Source organism: Lagenorhynchus albirostris, chromosome 2 (genome assembly GCF_949774975.1).
Source record: "Lagenorhynchus albirostris chromosome 2, mLagAlb1.1, whole genome shotgun sequence".
Lineage (NCBI taxonomy): Eukaryota > Metazoa > Chordata > Mammalia > Artiodactyla > Delphinidae > Lagenorhynchus > Lagenorhynchus albirostris.
The window spans coordinates 158,056,994-158,071,165 of NC_083096.1; the positions used below are offsets into that span (position 1 = coordinate 158,056,994).

The window sequence follows — 14,172 nt, forward strand, 5'->3', positions numbered from 1 at the left end:
TCTGAAAAATGCTCTCTTTCTTTGTAATATGCCATCTGTTGGGTCATACATACCAATAGGGTCAAACAGGAAAAAATATTTAAAATTCTTTCAAGACATAACAAAAAGGAATAATTCACCCATCAAATACAAATATACTGTTTTATTCTAAGGGAATATTTCTGTGGTTTCTGCAAGGTGAAAACCCAAGTGTTTAAAAAACAAAAAAGAACAGAATGGATAATTTAATGTTTTCTCTTGTTTGATATTTTTTCTCCCCTGGGGGGGAAAAATGTAATTTAACATAATTTTAATAAAATTTTAAAAAGCAAATAACCAGACACACATATCAATGGCTATGCTTATGAGGAATGACCAATAATTAATATTTTCTTTTACGAATTAATTCAGGATCTGGACAACTGTGTGGACTAACATGCAATTGACATCCTGGTACAGCCATTTACCTGGATATTGGCTGTTCTCAATTAAAAGATACAGATTTTTTTTTCTCTCTAGTGTTTTACAATAGTTTACTATGTCATATATTTGTTTTTCTACAGAAGGGGAAATATTAGTGTTTATATAAACCATAAAATTTGTATAGTGGGGACTATTACACCTGATGTTTCTGGATAGTTTATTGGCAGACTTATCAGACAATCCAACTGTTTTTCCTCCATATCAAACAAGGTCTGGAAGTAAGAAGTTTTCCAGTCAGAAATGACAAACACAGATGGAATTAATCATACAGAACTGGGGCAGATTTACTTCTTTCACATAGTTCTTGGTAACAAAAACAAAATTTGTTACAGGCAGAGGGACAGAACCGTAAGTACACAATGTCAAAAGGCCTACTTTTAAATTTTTATTGTAGTTAAAGAGTTTATTTATTGAAAAAAACCCCAAAAAACAACCTGTCACCCCCATCTGAAAAATGGGACATACTGTAAAGTCTTTCAAGGTTAAAGTTTCTAGGAGGCTTTTTAGACTTCTCTCATTTCTATTAAAGGGTCAAATTAACCTCAGCTAACGAAATTCCGTGATTGGCCAATATCATAAACGCTTTGATTCAAAATTTTGTGGGGAAGAAACAGAATGGAGATGAAGAAGAAGGATCCATATGCCAAACACACCCAGGACTTGCAATCCTCAGAGAACTAAACAGCTAGAGTCTGGAATAATGCTATAGAAGACCTGCTCGTGGATATGAAAGACAGTCAGTGTCTTTGTATCCTAACCCCAAAATCCTATTTTCAAGTTTCTTTGGGCAACAAGCTCATCTTCCGAATGCTTTATATAGGAATATACTAGGACCTCTTCTACCATAATTCTGATAGCTAAGTAACACTGTGTCTTTGTGGAATCACCCACAGGCTTGCCAGAGTAAGGAGAGAGACTCTTTCTGAAATGACAAGGGCCTCCAGAAACCGGTGCAAAAGACAAAATGATAGGAACTATCTGGGAAACAGGAAGATAAAACAATGGGAGAAAAGCTGCCATTTGGGGATAAAATGGAAACAAAAGGAGAACCCCCATTTCTGTGTACCACAGCTCATGCTGTGAGACAGCAGCAATAAAGGCTGACACCCAGAGAAGTGGGCATTTTAGTGGGTTTTCTGCAAACGTTTCAAGACACTTGGGGTCTAATGGGCTCCACAGATTTTCTGTGTGCATAATCATTTTGCAGAGTTTCAGCCCCTTGAACTTAATTTACCCACATCCAGACCCACAGCTGAGAAGGCTAGACCCAGAAAGTGAAAGGGACACATTACTGCATGAACAGCAGTGAAGGCCTTTTCCTCTGATTTGAGGGACCCCATGGCAAAAGCACCAGAGGCTTCTATCCTTCACAGAATTGGCTTGGCAGTGAAAATCAAAATCAAGACCACTTCACTCTCTACCTTTTAAAAAAAGTTGAATATTTTTATTGGGTCTTCAAGTCTGGGTCCCACAGTCCTCATCTGATGCCACTCTTAGCTCCGTACTGATTTCTCCCCTGACTTTTACATAGGGCTTGCCCAAGTAGCCTACTGCAGCCAAGGTTTCACTCCAAAGCTACCTCTCTAAGGTCTAAGGTTACTATGGTAGAGTTTTATACAACAGTTTTCCTTAAAAATATTCCACAATTTGTTATTCCCAAACAAAATAAGATTATGCACCACTCAGAGAAATTGGTTAGTCATTCTGAAGATGTCTAAGAACTATATCACTGCCAAAGAACAACATTTCTCACAGTTCATATTCTTTCCTTCAATTTTCATTTGTACATCCACACTGTGGTTCACGAGTCGTCTGTTTTCCATTATCTTATAATCAAGTCAAGAGGACTTGGACTTATAGATCGTTTTCCAAAGCTGGATGCATTCACAGTTTGGTGCATACCAACGTGTATGAAAATAGGAACCCCACTTCCACTTTAATCTGATAATTCAACATCAGAGTCTTCTGATTTGGCTTTGGCAAGTTCTTCGTGTACCTCCCTCACCATAAGAATACGTGTTAACATGGTGTCCAGGGTCCCAGGGTCTATTGGAAACGTGGAGTACCACATGGGGCTATTTGGAACACAGGAGCGCTCAGGTTGAAGGTAAAACACATCATTCCTCTGCTTCACACTTTCAGAACTATCCACAGGAAAAAAAAAGAAAAAGAAAGAAAATTGGGATCAGAGAGTATAGGAAATATGTAACTACTCTTTAAATATAATGGCTCTCAACTTTTCCATACTGTGACTAATAAACAATGCACCCACAGATATAAATAAGTTTATAGGCATTTATGCTCCAGGAGCAACCTGTAACTCTGTATTTTTTCTCCCACACTCAAGAATCACACTGGATTGAAAGTGAGTATAATGTTAATAGATGACAAAGTGTAAATCTTTCAGACTTTAGTACTTAAAACATTACCAGGAGTAACAAAAAATTCAATTCACATGTGACACTATGGCTGAGAACCACATATCCTCCTCAGTGCCCAATATCCTGGAATGAATCCCAAGAGCACTCAATACACATTATCAAAGAACAAACCCAGTGATTATATTTCTTTGAGAAAAAAATGCTTTAGTGTGGATCTTACAACTCTTTAAAGTCATAAAGTTTCTGTAAGAAAAACACCACTCAAAAAATTTCTATTCTTTAAAAATAAATTGCTTTCCTATTTATAGAGTTAGTACTACAACTTTTCCCCTTCTTTTCTACATAAATAATAAATTCACAGCAGTTTAGACATCACATAAAGTTGAGTAACAGTTGTAAAGATCAAACAATGGCAGCGATTCTTGCTTTTCAAGAGATTTTTGGGAAAAAAATTTACCAAGGTGAAGCAATTTGTTTCTTGGTTCAAAATCCAGGCAGATATGAGAATGGGGAAAAAATAAAATTGTAAGTAAATCCTTGTTTAGCGTTACAGACCAGCTACCTTTCTGAAATCTGTAGTATTTTAACTATTTTTTGCAGTGTGTTATATCTAGTTCAGAGGAAAATCACTTACCATTTGGACAGGTAAAACTCATAAAGTCGGACTGGGCATCTTAGTGGGTTGTCAGTATTTTCTGCCATCTCCACACCCACTGGAACCTCATCATCTTCGCTTCGTTTCCTCTTGCCAACAGTTAGTTTATCTTGAGACAGGAAATTATAATCAAAGTATTAGAAAAGTCTTTCTTCGAGGCTTAAGACACCCAATGAGCTTTGCTTCTAGTCACTCCCTCTCCCTTCCTTTCACTTACTCACTCGTTCAACATTTATTGAGGACCTATGGAGGCACCAGATTAGTGCTGGGTTAATCAAACAAAGTCCCTGTCCTGTAAAATTTATGTTTCCCTTCTCACCAAAGTGGAGGCAGCATGACAAAAAGCATTGATGCTTGACAGTACGTCTCAATTCTGAGCCTGAATTTAAGAGATTTTATTAGGCATAGGGTTGAGCCACAGCAAAATAAAGAGAAAAAAGGGTTCCATATGTTCTTCTGTAGTAGAGATCAAGACAGAAGTTGATCTCTTTCTCTGAAAATATTTCTCCTGTGGGGCACCCGTGTCCACTGGGCATTTGTTTAAGTTTCTTTCATTTGCATAGTATTATGAGAAATGAAATCTTTGCTGGGAAAAGAAATTCTCAGTAAGTTGACCATTTGATAAGGAAAGAGCAAACCCTTTTTCACCAACAGAATTTTGCAGAGGCCAAGGATTATCAGAAAGAAGCCGGGGTGAGACTTCCCTGGCAGTCCAGTAGTTAAGACTCTGCGCGTTCCAATGCAGGTGGTGCGCGTTTGATCCCTGGTTGAGGAGCTAAGATCCCACGTGCCTTGCGGCCAAAAACCCCACCAAAACATAAAACAGAAGCAATGTTGTATCAAATTCAATAAAGACTTTAAAAATGGTCCACATCAAAAAAAAAAAAAAAGGTCCACATCAAAAAAAAAACAACGTAAAAAAAAAAAAAGTTGGGGGGGGGGGAGCTTCCCTGGTGGCACAGTGGTTGAGAGTCCGCCTACCAATGCAGGGGACACAGGTTTGTGCCCTGGTCCGGGAAGATCCCACATGCCGCAGAGCGGCTGGGCCCGTGAGCCGTGGCCACTGAGCCTGTGCATCCAGAGCCTGTGCTCCGCAACGGGAGAGGCCACAACACTGAGAGGCCCGCGTACCGCAAAAAAAAAAAAAAAAAAAAAAAAAAAAAGGAAGAAAGAAAGAAGCCAGGGTGAAGACATGGAAGGTAGTTTCTTTCCCACTTTCTCCATTGAATTTTCAAGAGAGTATTAGGTGGATCTGAAAACCTGAGGAAAAAGGTTTTCTTGTTTTTTTCTTATAGATACTTTTAACAACTGCTCCAGAACTTTCCCCAGCCTCCTGTATTAGTTATGACTTAAACAAAAGTCATCCAGTTTTCCATTTAGAGAATACCTAAATAATTTGCTAGCTGCTCATTCAGAAAAAGAAGCTAAATTTATTACCAATCTGGTAAAGCACCTAATCAGAAAACAGAGAAATGTTGCCTCCTTGCCTCTGCCTCCCTGAATTAATATCAATTAAGAGCATAAAGTGGGCTATATATAAACACAATAAAGGAAAGAGGACATGGACACATGGTGAAAAAGCAAGATAATCTTAGTATTTTATAAAGTAAAGGAGCAACTGAGAAAAAAGTTAACACAACGATGAACATCACAATTATTCTTTACAGATTTTAGTTTCAGTAATTTAAAATTCTCACATTGAAAAGATATACTCCACTCTTTTCCCAAGGAAGTAACAGCTTGATTTGGGGAATTTTAGAACTTACAATTTTCTTCAAAATTAATAAATGTAATTTCTAGTTCCATAATAACAACATTAGTTTTTTAAACATTAAAAACAAACTATTACTTAATAGGCTGTTTTTGGAATGCAAGACCATAAACCTTCTAATAAAACAGTCACTGCTGATATTATTCTACTGTGTATGAAGGCAGTATACGCTAGGTCAGGTTTAATTTCCTTCATATTTTGACAACGTTAACTAAGACGGAGCACTCTGGTAAAAAAAAAAAAAGTTTTAGAAACAGTAGATGTAAAAGTTAAGCAAGTTCCTTTTAACTAGGAAATGACCTATCAGTTGCCTCTAAATCAGTGATTCCCAACCTTGGCTTTATATTTAAATTCCCTGCGAAGTTTTAAAATGCAGATTATCTGGGCTATAGACCAATTAAATCAGAATTTCTAATTTAAAAGCCAATAAAACAGGACTTCCCTGGCGGTCCAATGGTTAAGACTCTGTGCTTCCACTGCAGGGGGCACAGGTTCAATACCTGGTCTGGGAACTAAGATCCTACAAGCCATGCAGCACAGCAAGGAAAAAAAAAAAAAAAACAATAGAAGTGATTCCTCTAATTTTGAGTTGAGCCTTTAACCTGGTCCTGACAATAAAGAAAAGCATTTAAATATTAAAGCTATACTCTTCCATGTCTAGAATTTGCAATTACTCTTCTGTAATGTGTCTATTTGAATATTAATAAATTGACTTCAAATAGCAATCTTACAAGAGGGGGGCAAGATGGCAGAGTAGGAAGATCCTGGGCTCATCTCCTTCCATGAACACACCAAAATTACAACTACACATAGAGGAACTATCCCTGAGAAAGACCTGAAGACTGGCAGAAAAGATTTTCCACAACTAAGGATGAAAAAAAAATCCTCACTAAGATGGGTAGGAGGGGTGGAGATGGTACCTGGCCAGGACCCATACCTCTGGCGCAGGGATCCACAAGCAGGGAGGAGATCAAAACTGTAGAGGTCCTCCTGAGGAGCAAAGGGTGCAAACCCCACTGAGCTCCCCAGCCTCGGGGAAACCATCACCAGAAAGACAAACCCCCATAACAACTGGCTTTGAAAACCAGTGGGACTTATGTCCAGAGAGCTGTAAGAAAATGAAACTCCACTCTAAAGGGCACATGCAAAAACTATCTTGCTCCAAGTCCCATTGCAGAGGAAGTGGTTTGAAAAATACCTGGGTCATACGTAAAGGAGATGCATTGACTGATTTTATGGTGTGTGCAGGAGAGTCAGGGATCTTTTGTAATTTTCTCTGGTTATGTAGCCACTGGGCAACACCAGGATTTTTTGTTCACCTTCTACACCTGGCTGGTACAGTGCTGGTAGGCACCATTTATGACTCTCCACATCTCACCCCAGGTTCACCTGTAGATCCACCCCAGCTGACACTCCTCCAAAGCAACTCCATACGCTATCATACTCAGCAGGTGGCTTCAGCGAGCACTAGAGCCCAAAGCATCCCACCATCCTGCCACTCCCAGCAGGCTCCCTCAGCTGGTACTGGAGCCCCTCCAAAAGCAGCTCCCACCCTAGGAGATGGCCCCGCACACCAGAGTACCTGCAAGTCACAGCTGGGCATTATAGCCAGCTGTGCCAGGGGCCAGCCCTGCACACTAGCACACCCACAGCCATCATGGCCCAGCCACAACAGGAGGGTACATGCAGCCTTGTGCTACTGGGCCTCATAGGATACCTTTTACATAAAGCCATGCTTTTAAGAATGGGAGATGTAGCTGATCTATCCAGTATATAGAAACAAACACAGAGAGCTAGGAAAATTGAGGAGACAAAGGAATTGTTCCAAAGGAAAGAACAAGACAAAAACCTCAAAAAAAAAAAAAAAAAAAGAACTATACAAAACAAAGATAGACAATCTACCAGATAAAGAGTTCAAAATAATGGTCATAAAGATACTAACCGAATTCAGGAGAAGAATGGAGGACCACTGTGAGACCTTCAACGAAGAGATAAAGAAAATAAAAAAGAACCAATCAGAGATAAAGAATACAATGACTGAAATGAAAAATCCACTAGAGGGAATCAATAGCAGATTAGATGAAGCAGAAGAATGGATCAGTGACCTGGAAGAAAGAGTGGTAGAAATCACCCCACTGTAACAGCAAAAGGAAAAAAAAACTGAGGATAGCTTACCTCTGGGGACAACATCAAGCATACTAACATTTGCATTATGAGGACTCCAGAAGGAGGAGAGAAGAAGAAACAGAAAACTTATTTGAAGAAAAAATGACTGAAAACTTGACTAACCTGGAGAAGTCATCCAATTGCAGGAAACAGAGAGTCCCAAACAAGATGAACCAAAAGAAACCCACACAAGACACATTATAATTAAAATGTCAAAAGTTAAAGATAGAGAGAGAATATTTAAAGCAGCTAGAGAAAAACAACTAGTTACATATAGGGGAGCCTGCATAAGACCATCAGCTGGCTTTTCAGCAGAAACTTGACAGGCCAGAAGGGAATGGCATGAGATGTTCAAAATGCTGAAAGGAAAAAATTTACAACCAAGACTACTCTATCTGTCAAGATTATCATTCAGAATTAAAGGAGAAATAAAGTTTCCCAGAGAAGCAGAAACTAAAAGAGTTTATCATTACTAAACTGACCTTACAATAAACATTCAAGGGACTTCTTTAAACATAAGAAAAGGCCATAACTAGAAATATGAAAATTATGGAAGAAAAAAATCTCAATGTAAAGGCAAACATATAGTAAAGGTAGTGAATCAACCACCTATGTACCTAGTATGAAGATTAAAAAAGTAGTAAGATCATATAATCTATAATTATTAAAGAATATACAAAATTTTTAAAAAGTAAAGTATGTCAAAAACATAAAAGGTGAGGGGGGGAGTAAAAATGTAGTACTTTTAGAATGCACTCAAACTTAAGCAACCATCAACTTAAAATAGACTGCTATATACACAAGTTGTTATGTAACAGCCTTATGATAACCACAAACCAAAACCCAATAACAGATATACATACAAGGGCTTCCCTGGTGGTGCAGTGGCTGAGAGTCCGCCTGCCGATGCAGGGGACGCGGGTTCGTGCCCCGGTCCGGGAAGATCCCACATACCACAGAGCGGCTGGGCCCGTGGGCCATGGCCACTGAGCCTGCACGTCCGGAGCCTGTGCTCCGCAACGGGAGAGGCCACAACAGTGAGGGGCCCGCGTACCGCAAAAAATAAAAAATAGATATACACACGAAAAAGAAAAAAGAATACAAACATAACACTAAAAAGCCATTAAATCGCAAGGGAATAGAGCAAGAGAAAAAGAAACAGACAAGAACAATACAACCAACCAGAAAACAGTGAACAAAATGGTAATAAGTATGTACCTATCAGTAATTACTTTACATGTAAATAGACTAAATGCTGCAATCTGAAGACAGAGGGTGGCTGACTGGATACCAAAATAAGATCCATATATATGCTGCCTATCAGAGACTCATTTCAGATCTAAAGAAAACACACAGACTGAAAGCAAGAGGGATAGAAAAAGATATTCCATGCAAATGGAAATGAAAAGACAGCTGGGGTGGCAATACTCATATCAGACGAAACAGACTTTAAAACAAAGAGACAAAGAAGGACACTGCATAATGATAAAGGGATCAGTCCAACAATAAGAAGAAACACTTGTATATATGTATGCATCCTACACAGGAGCACCTAAATATATAAAGCAAATATTAAGAGACATAACAGGAGAAAGTGACAGTAACACACTAACAGTAGGGGACTTTAACACTCAACTTACATCAATGAACAGATCATCCAAACACAAAATAAATAAGGAAACATTGGCCTTAAATGACACATTTGACCAGATGGACTTAATAAATAGTACATTCCACCCCAAAATAGTATAACATTCTTTTCAAGTACACATGGAACATTCTCCAGGATAGATCACATGTTAGGCTACAAAACAAATCTCAGTAAGTTTAAGAAAACTGAAATCATATTAAGCACCTTTCCTAACCACAACGGTACCAGGCTAGAAATCAATTAAAAGAAAACCACTGGCAAAACCAAATATGTGGAGTCTAAATAACACGCTACTAAACAACCAATGAATCACTGAAGAAATCAAAGAGGAAATCAAAACATACTTTGAGACAAAATCTATGGGATGCAGCAAAAACAGTTCTAAGAGAGAAATTTATAGCAATATTGGTCTACCTTAGGAAACAAGAAAAATCTCAAATAATCTAACCTTACACCTAAAGGAACTAGAAAAAGAACAACCAAAACCCGAAATTAGCAGAAGGAAGGAAATGATAAAGATCAAAATGAAAATAAATGAAACAGAGACTAAAAAACAATAGAAAAGGGCCTGTCCTTTGAAAAGATGAACAAAATTGACAAACCGTTAGCCAGATTCATCAAGAAAAAAAAGAGAGGGCCCAAATAAATAAAATGAAAAATGAAACAGAAGTTACAATTGACACCACAGAAATACAACAGATCATAAGAGATTACTATGAACAACTATACGCCAACAGATTGGACAACCGAGAGGAAATGGATAAATTCCTAGAAACATACTATCTTTCAAGACTAAATCAAGCAAGAAATAGAAAACATGAACAGACCAATTACCAATAATGAAACTGAATCAGTAATCATAAAACTCCCAACAAACAAAAGTCTGGAACCAGATGGCTTTACACATGAATTCTACCAAACATTTAAAGAAGAGTTAATACCTATCTGTCTCAAGCTATTCCAAAACACAGAAGAGAAAGGAATCTTCCAGACTCATTCTACAAGACCAGCATGATACCAAAACCAGACAAAGACACCAAAGAAATAAAATTACAGGCCAATATCGCTGATAAACACAAATGCAAAAATCCTCAACAAGATATCAGCAAACTGAATTCAACAATATATTAAAAGGACCGTATACCGTGAGCAAGTGGGATTTATCCCAGGGATGCAAGGATGGATCAATATTCACAAATCAACATGATATACCACATTAAGAAAGTGAAGGATACAAAGCACAAGATCATCTCAATAGATGCAGAAAAAGCTTTTGAAAAAATTCAACATCCATTTCTGATAAAAACTCTCAACAAAGTGGCTACAGAGGGAATATACCGCAACATAATAAATGTCATGTATGACAAACTCACAGCTAACATCACACTCAATGGTGAAAAGCTGAAACTATTTCCTCTAAGATTGGGAATAAGACAAGGATGCCCACTCTTGTCACTTTCATTTAACATGGTATTAGAAGTCCTAGCCATGGCTATCAGATAAGAAGAGGAAATTTTAAAAATCCAAACTGGAAAGGATGAAGTAAAACTACCACCATCTTCAGATGACATGATACTGTATACAGAATATTCTAAAGACACTACCAAAGAACTATCAGAATAAATAAATTCAGTAAGTACCTTTTACAGGATACAAAATATGCAGAAATCTTTTGCATTTCCATACACTCATGACCATCTATCAGAAAGAGAAATTAAGAAAACAATTCCATTTACAATTGCATCAAAAATAATAAAATACCTAGGAATAAATTTAACCAAAGAGGTGAAAGACCTGTACTCTAAAAACTGTAAGACACTGATGAAAGATATCAAAGACAACACAAATAAATGGAAAGATACACCATGCTCATGGATTGAAAGAATTAATAGGTTAAAATGTCCATCCCAAAATAACTTACAGATTCAATGCAATGCTATCAAAATACCAGTGGCATTTTTCACAAAAATAGAGCAGATACTCCTAAAATTTATATGGAACCACAAAAAACCCCAAATAGCCAAAGCTATCTTGAGTAAGAAGAACAAAGCTGGAGGTTCACACTCCCTGACTTCAAACTACAGTTGACCCTTACACAACACAAGTTTGAACAACGTGGATCCACTTATACATGGATTTTTTTCAATAATTAGATACTACGGTACTATACAATCATGGCTGTTTGAATCTGCAGATGTGAAACTGTGGATAAGGAGGGCTGACTGTAAAATTATATGCGGATTTTGGACTGTGAGTAGGGTTGGTGGCCCAACCTACGTATTGTTTAAGGGTCAACTGCATACCACAAAGCCATAGTAATCAAAACAGTATGACAGTGGCACAGAAACAAACACACAGATCAATGGAACAGAATAGCTTGCCCAGACATAAACCCATGCTTACATGGCCAATTAACGTATGACAAAGGAAGCAAGAATATACAATGGGGAAAGGACAGACTCTTCAATAAATGGAGTTGAGAAAACTGGACAGCTACATGGAAAAGAATGAAACTGGACCACTTTTTTCACATCATATACAAAATTAAACTCAAAATGGATTAAAGACTTAAACGTTAAGAACTGAAACCATAAAAGTCCTAGAAGAAAACACAGGCAGGAAACTTTGACATCGGTTTTAATAATATTTTTTTGGATCTGTCTCCTCAGGTAAAGACAACCAAAGCAAAAATAAACAAATGGGACCACATCAAACTAAGAAGATTTTGCATAGCAAAGGAAACCCTTAACAAAATGAAAAGGCAACCTACTGAATGGGAGAGGATATTTGCAAATTATATATCTGGAAAGGGGTTAATATCCAAAATGTATAAAGAACTCAGAGAACTCAATATCCAAAAAACAAACAAAAAATGCAATTAAAAAATGGGCAGAGGATCTGAATAGCCATTCCCAAAGGGACATACAGATTGCCAACAGAAACACGGAAAGGTGCTCCACATCACTGATCATCAGGGAAATGCAAGTCAAAACCACAATGAGATAACGCCTCACACTTGTCAGAATGACTATCATGAAAGGGACAAGAGATATCAAGTGTTGGCAACGATGTGTAAAAAGGGAAACACTCATGCACTGTTGGTGGGAATGTAAACTGGTGCAGCCATTGTGAAAAAACAGTATGGACCTTCCTCAAAAATTAAACATAGAACTACCATATGATCCAGCAATTCCACTTATTGGTATTTTTTACCCAAAGAAAACAAAAACACTAATTCAAAAAGATATGTATGCACCCCTATGTCCACTGCAGCATTATTGATAATAGCCAAAATATGGAAGTGTCCATCAACAGAATGGTTTAATTCACTCAGCTATAAAAAAGAATGAAATCTTGCCATTTGCGACAACATAAAGGGTGTTATGCTAAGTGAAATAAGTCAGTGAGAAAAAGAAAAATACCGTATGATTTCACCCAAATGTAGAATATAAAAAATAAAACAAATGAACAAACAAAACAGAAACAGACTCACAGCTACAGAGAACAAATTGGTGGTTGCCAGAGGGAAGAGGGGTGGGGGATGGGCAGAACAGGTGAAGGGGATTAAGAGGAACGAACTTCCAGTTATAAGATGAGGCACAAGGAGGTAACATACAGCATAAGGAATACGGCCAATAATATTGGAGTAACTTTGTACAGAGACAGATAGTTACTAGACTTATCACGGTGATCATTTCATAATGTATTTAAATGTCAAGTCTCTATGTTGCACACCTGAAACTAACATAATATTGTACATCAACTATACTTCAATTAAAAAAAAAGAATGAAAGAAAGAAAACTTAAAAACTCCACCACACACCTGGTTCTGTCTCCTGCTTTTGTGAAGGTGGGAAGAACCTCAGATATGTCATCTTGGTACTGTACTTCAGAGTCCTGGTCCGTCTCATCACATGGGCAAAGGAAAGCTTCAAGTGCTCAGTAACATTCTTTAGTTGAAAGTATTTGGTATTGAAGAAAAGGAGGGTGTTCAAGAGGACGATTGGTGAGTAAGCGCCCAGCTGTTTGCACTCCCACAAATGCTCTTCTTCAATGCGAGAGAACATGTAACCTGAACAGAAGAAAGGGGAAAAAGAAACAGTCCTAAGCTCCTGCTAAATGGGACTAAGTAAGTTCTCTAATCCTCAGACAGGAAGATACTAAGGAAAAGACTGTTCTTCTCTTTCTCCCTCTTCCTCATACAGAAAAATAGAAAAAGCACTGCAAAGAAAAGGGCAGATGATTCCACTGAAGCAGACATTGTGGGCACTCCCCTGAAACAGTTTTAACCTATTGTTATTTTAGACCAGGGGCTGGTAAACTTTTTCTGTGAAGAGCCAGATGGTAAACATATTAAAAACTGTGGGCCATGAGGGCTTTGAAAACAACTTTGTTGTTGTAAAAGATAAGGAAGTGTAGACAATACATAAACAAATAGGTGTGGCTATTTGTAAAATTTATTTATAGAAACAAATTTGAATTTCAATCAATTTTCACAGGCCACAAAATATTTTTCTTTAATTTTTTTCCCAACTATTTAGAAATGTAAAAAATATTTTTAGCTCATGTACTATACAGAAACAGGCAGCAGGCCTGATCTGGCCCATGAGCTGCAGTTTGCAGACTCCTGTTTGAGATCATTCTGTTTACTGTTAACTGGTTCAGTATTTTTTTTTTTTTTGGTTCAGTTTTATTTGTCTAATATCTTTAGAGGACAGATAGAGCTCTCTCTCCCTCCTATCTCTTCTTATTTTAAATTTATATTAAGAGCGATTGCTTCACGATAACTTATCTGGATTTTTCTTGAAAAGCAGAGGTCAGAAAAAATAAAATAAGCATACTTTTAAATGCACCTTCCTCATGATGCCCCTTAAACACAGGTCTTTCCTAACGTTCTCTCCCCAATCCTCTTTGTTGCTGCTTCTGCATTCTATTCCTGGAAGACTATCCATGAACACAGATTTATTACTTGCAAATCTATGTCTCTAGCCCCCTATTTGAATGCTAAATGCATCATGCCACCGCACTGCTCATAATGCGTCAAAGGTGCCCTGTAGCCCAACAGAAAGTGCACACATTTCTGGGC

At 37.7% G+C, this 14,172-nt stretch overlaps 1 protein-coding gene across 1 annotated transcript in view; it reads right to left on the reverse strand.

The window, feature by feature from the left end:
- Positions 1-122: 122 nt before the first annotated feature.
- ZMYM4 (zinc finger MYM-type containing 4) overlaps positions 123-14,172 on the reverse strand; it is a 174,601-nt gene continuing 160,551 nt past the window's right edge. The window contains exons 28-30 of the mRNA XM_060140581.1: positions 12,910-13,158; positions 3,478-3,607; positions 123-2,606 (exon numbers count right to left, since the gene is read on the reverse strand). Coding sequence (XP_059996564.1) covers positions 2,399-2,606; positions 3,478-3,607; positions 12,910-13,158 — 587 coding nt within the window. The 3' untranslated portion in view covers positions 123-2,398. The remainder of the gene's footprint in view (positions 2,607-3,477; positions 3,608-12,909; positions 13,159-14,172) is intronic.